General features: G+C 45.7%; 1 protein-coding gene across 2 annotated transcripts in view; it reads right to left on the bottom strand.

The window, feature by feature from the left end:
- Window positions 1-5,000, bottom strand: part of LOC122244265 (ubiquitin carboxyl-terminal hydrolase 48) — a 129,223-nt gene that overhangs the window by 40,991 nt on the left and 83,232 nt on the right. For both annotated transcript variants that reach the window (XM_043002164.2, XM_043002236.2), the window contains exons 17-18: window positions 1,625-1,786; window positions 1,289-1,453 (exon numbers count right to left, since the gene is read on the bottom strand). In XM_043002164.2, coding sequence (XP_042858098.2) covers window positions 1,289-1,453; window positions 1,625-1,786 — 327 coding nt within the window. The remainder of the gene's footprint in view (window positions 1-1,288; window positions 1,454-1,624; window positions 1,787-5,000) is intronic.

Here is a 5,000-nt window from a genome sequence, read left to right as displayed (position 1 = left end):
ATTTTGATAAAAACAAAACTTATTGCAAAACAAACTTTTATGTAAAAGAATCACCATAACAAAACTCTTTTTCTGTGAACAATTCTACATACCATTACAAATATAATTTATTTCCTTAAGAAATCAATTCTACGGAAGAAAATCCTCCAAAATAGCGCCAATTTTCAAAACACACATGAAACACGCTTACCAGTTTTTTAGTATAAAAAAAAAGTCAGCTACCGATATATAAACCAACCAAATCCTCCCCCCTCCCCCCCCAAAAAAAAAGAAAAAAAGAAAAAATCCTTAATACAAACCAAAGTCCATATTAACTTGTCCCCCCAAATCCCTCAACGTTTCATTTATATAAATACACATTCTTTTGCCGTTTTAGCAATGAATTTCGCTACTTCCTCCTTCTGTTTTTATGTGTTTTTTTCTTTCTTCAAAGTCCATTTATGCAAATCGTTCTCGCGTCAATAATGGAAAGCCACTAAGCACTAAATATAGTTTCGATACCGCAGCGCACAACACTTGCCGGATACTTAAACAATGTACTCGTTCAATATCCTTGTTATAAAAAAATCATGAATACTAAAAATATGACCGAGATCAGTATCCCTGTGTGTGTGTGTGTGTGTGTGTGTGTGTGTGTGTGTGTGTGTGTGTGTGTGTGTGTGTGTGTGTGTGTGTGTGTGTGTGTGTGTGTGTGTGTGTGAGTGTGAGTGTGAATGTGTGTGTGAGTGAGTGTATGGGGAGGGGAGGAGGGGGAGCATTTTCTAATTCTTTTTCTTAGACGAAAGTACAAGAAAAAGGTCGTTAACTACGTTGCTCGTAAAATTAATTTCTCAATAATAAGCACACAGCTAATGGCATCATGCATAACTGACTGAATATCAAATAAGCAGCCACAACACGGGAATAAAAAGTCTGCGGGAAACATAACGTGTGCAAGAAATTGACCTGTGAAGAGCTCTTTAATTTGCTTCCATGTGCTTATTTCTCTACATATATAAATGTCTTCAAGTGTGCGTGCGCGTGTGCGTGTACGTGTGTATGTGTATGTGTATGTGTATGTGTGTGTGTATGTGTGTGTGAGTGTGCGCGTGTGTATGTGTGTGCATGTGCACGTGTGTATAACGAATGAAAAATAACATTTGAACATTAGAAAAAACACATCCGGCTGTTGATATCAAAACCGGATTATTCTTCGTGTTATCGTATAGAAGCAGTTCCCGTGCCTATCATATACGACTGGCACTTGACGCGAGCAGGATGCGCAGGAGGAACCCAAAGGTGCACTCACCGCAGCCCTGAAGTAGATGGTGTCGCCTGGCCTGACCCTGAGGGCGTTGAGTGTCATAGCGCGATGGTCATCCGTGATCTGAATGAGAGCGTCGTCGCCCTCCTGGCTCTCGCCGCACACCCACAGTGTCTGCAGCATCGGCCATATCCCCGTGCGCTCCGCGATCTGAGATCGAGACACACAGATTAGAGACACAAAAGGAATTGATGAACCCACAAACAGAAGAGATACGAGACATAAACGGAATGGATAAGATACACAAAAGGAATAAATAAGAGATATAAACATAACCAAAATAAAAGAGATAACAGAACAGTGAACTGCCGTCGTACTTACGAAGTTCTGGACCTCGCGCAGGGTGTCGCTTGACGAGAAAGTCTTGGACGCCCGCACCAGGCGATGGCTGTTGCTGGCGGCCGCCGAGCTCGCGCCGCCCGCCCCGGAGGCACCGGAGCCGCCCTGGGCAGCCAGGCGGGGCTTCTTTCGTGGACCGGTGCTCTGGAAAGGAGGCAAGGCGGAGGTCAGGATACTTGTCTGGAGATGACGTTCAGATTACCATATGACAATATGATTTAAGCGTATCATTCAATATATGAAAGTCAAATAAGAACAGACATAACGTCAGAATTCCCATCGCGAATTTCATTACAGGTTCCAAGAATATATGAAAAGGTAGAAAAAAGCACCGCAAATGACCTACAAAGCAAAACAAAAACAGACGAACAAAAAACAAACTCGACAATCAAGAGACACAAGAAGTAACCCAAACAACTGCGACCCAATCAGAACATATATGGCTTAATCAGGGGGTCGGGCACCTTCACCCGCCACCACACATGACCCAGGAATATCACCCAGTGACTTTTCAAAGCCATGCAGCCCAACTCGCCCGATACCCACTCAATAGGCCTTCGACGCACCCCCTGGGTCCCTATATCCCTATGCCAACAGGTGACACCCTTAAATAGGGCCCGAGGATGAGGGAGAGCAGCCGAAGGGAGTGTTAAGAGGAGCAGGAGAAGGAGAAGGAGAAGGAATAGGAGGAGGAGTAGGTGTGAGTGACGGGGTAATCAGCGCACATATCGCGGTGTCAGATCAGTTTCCGGCGTGAACCATCAGATAATTACCCAGTTCCGCCACTCAACACGGCCCCACTCCTCTATCCCTATCCCTACAAGCCCCTACCCCCTACCCCCCCGTGACCCAAAGGGGAGAAAGAGAGACACGCAACAACAAGAGCCGTCACGTAACGCCCACAAAACACGGCCGCAGAAGTCACGTAATCCAACGACGTCTCCCGCAACCCGCTGATGTTTGCTGGAGCCATCAGTTCCTCTGTTCCTTTTTCTTTAAACAACTCAACCGCAAAGAAAGAGGAAAAAGAAAACGAAAACTAAAGAAAAAAAGTGAGAAAAAAGACGAGCCACCATTCCAGACGATCATATCATCTGAGATGGGACTTCAAAAGGACGTCAGAGGTCGCAAATCTTTGCTTAATTATAGAAAAAAAAAATCTGATGTGATTATAATTCGTACGAACACTCCTTTTACATCGCAGTCCAAAATCATAATGAAATTCCAACAAGACTTACATCACAAATCTCACGATAATCTTGTAAAGATGTACGAGTACCATATATTTAATAATAGTGCCGGAAGCTTCCGGTCATTTCAATTTCCCAGACGTTCCCTGAGGAATGCAAATTATAAGAAAATCCACGTGGATATTAACATAACAGAAGTAATGTTTCGTACCTATTCCATTATAGAAATTCCTATAAACATTGCACAAGTATAAATGATTTCAAAGTATTCCCAAAAGAACTACAAGAATTCACAAGAATTACCCCATTTCCTATTTTTAAAAACGAGGTCTACTGAAAACGTGAAAATTATTTAAGAAAATATAGTCTGCCTTACACCGAGACAAAAATAACGGCCCGTATATATCGATGTAAAACTTTACATCACAAACATTAAAACAAATTTATGAAAAATCGCACTAATTTCAGAATGGCACCAGCCGATCTAGGGTATTTCTAGTGCTTAAACCCTATGGATTAAAACAAAAAATTCTACAAAGCCTTTAAAATATCATAAATCCCCATGGTCTTTCAAACACGTGTCCCCCCCCCCCACAAGAGACTGCATCTCGAATGAAAATGGCCTTAAAAACCATATCATTTACACCGCATTTCCTCCGCCTTGTTTATTGTATGTCACCTCGCCATGCTCTCATGCTCTTCTGTGCCATCCATCTCCCGCGCAGGCAAGGAAAACGCGACAGATAAATAACCAGAACTCGCGGAACATCTCAACTGCATGCACTCGGAAAAATAAACGCGGCGCAAGACGGGAAAGATCATTTTGCGAGGTTTTCTCTCTCCGCGGCGGGGGGAGGGTGGGGGGAAGAGTAGGAGGGAGGGGAAACGAAGGGGTGGGTGGGTGGGTGGGTTGTGGAGGGGAGAAAACCTCGCAAAATGCCACGCAGGAATGCCCAATAATCTCCCACATGATTATTATGCTAATAACAATAATCACAAAAACACACAGCGTCCCTAATACCAGCACAAGCACGGCGCAAGAACACGTCCACATTTGGACAATATCAACACACGCCTGCCATTCCGTCGGGGCTGGAAACGGCAAAACAGCCAAATAACATCCGAGACATTCGCAAATCATACACATCCATAAGCAACAAAATCGTCGGGCCTTATCTTCACGCCATCTCCGCCTTCTCCCTATCGTCGTTGCGACCGACAAATTCCGGACGCCGACACCCCCTCCTCCCCCCGCCCTCCCTCCTGGTCGTGAAGAACCTTGTGAACGGTGCAGCGGACCCCGTCAGGCCGTGGGAAACGCGAGAGGGGATGCGGCAAGGGGGCTCCGAGGGGCGTCGCTCCAGTCTGCGTCTCTAAAGCCAGAGAGAGAGAGAGAGAGGGGAGGGGGGGGGAGAGAAAAACAGAAATATAGATATATCAAAATAAAGAGATTGATAGGTAGATAGAGAAAGAGATATGAACTGGAGGAGGTGAAGACGAGAGAGAAGAGGCGCCACAGCATCCTCCGGCAGGACGTATTTAGTGCGTCCTATTCGCGCCCTTCCTCCTTCTGGCCTTCGAAGTCCTTCGCTGACCCTCGAGGCGAGTAAGTGCAGGGGGGGAGGGGGTTCCCGCGATCAGGGTTTCAGTCAGGTGCGTCGCGAGGCCGTAAGTCACCCGGTTATCAAAGATATACGACCCTGGGTGTGACTGCTGGGCCCATTGTGAAGAAAAGTTCACCTTTTTCCCCTACTTTTCTTCGCGGTAACACGTACAAGATTAATTTCCCGGGAAGTCATTCGTTCGTTCCAATTGTTGAAGCCGTCGGGGGGTTTCCGGTCCGAAGGAGGAGGTGGCGATGTTTAAATACGAGCTGAGGGTGACGCCAAGGAACCTACCGGCGCTTCTGGAAATGGACTGCAGTGATGGGGTCAAGCCGCTCAGAGGGGCGTTCACTCATCTCAGAGGCAACCCAAAAACAACAACCGCCGGGCCACCCTTTTGACTATACAAACAGAGGCAGACAGACATGAACAGATCGATTCATAAAGAGAAAAAGGATAGGGGCGGATGAGTAAATAGAGTGATGCTAAACCTTTGAAAAGTTTCTCAAATCTACAGGCCTCATCACCAGAATCCCATAGGACTTCTCTCCTTCGACATTAGAA

Source organism: Penaeus japonicus, unplaced genomic scaffold (assembly GCF_977035675.1).
Source record: "Penaeus japonicus unplaced genomic scaffold, GWHDUDI00000001_assembly GWHDUDI00000017, whole genome shotgun sequence".
NCBI lineage: Eukaryota > Metazoa > Arthropoda > Malacostraca > Decapoda > Penaeidae > Penaeus > Penaeus japonicus.
Note: the sequence above shows the minus strand (reverse complement) of the source record. Positions and strands in the feature narration are given on the sequence as shown.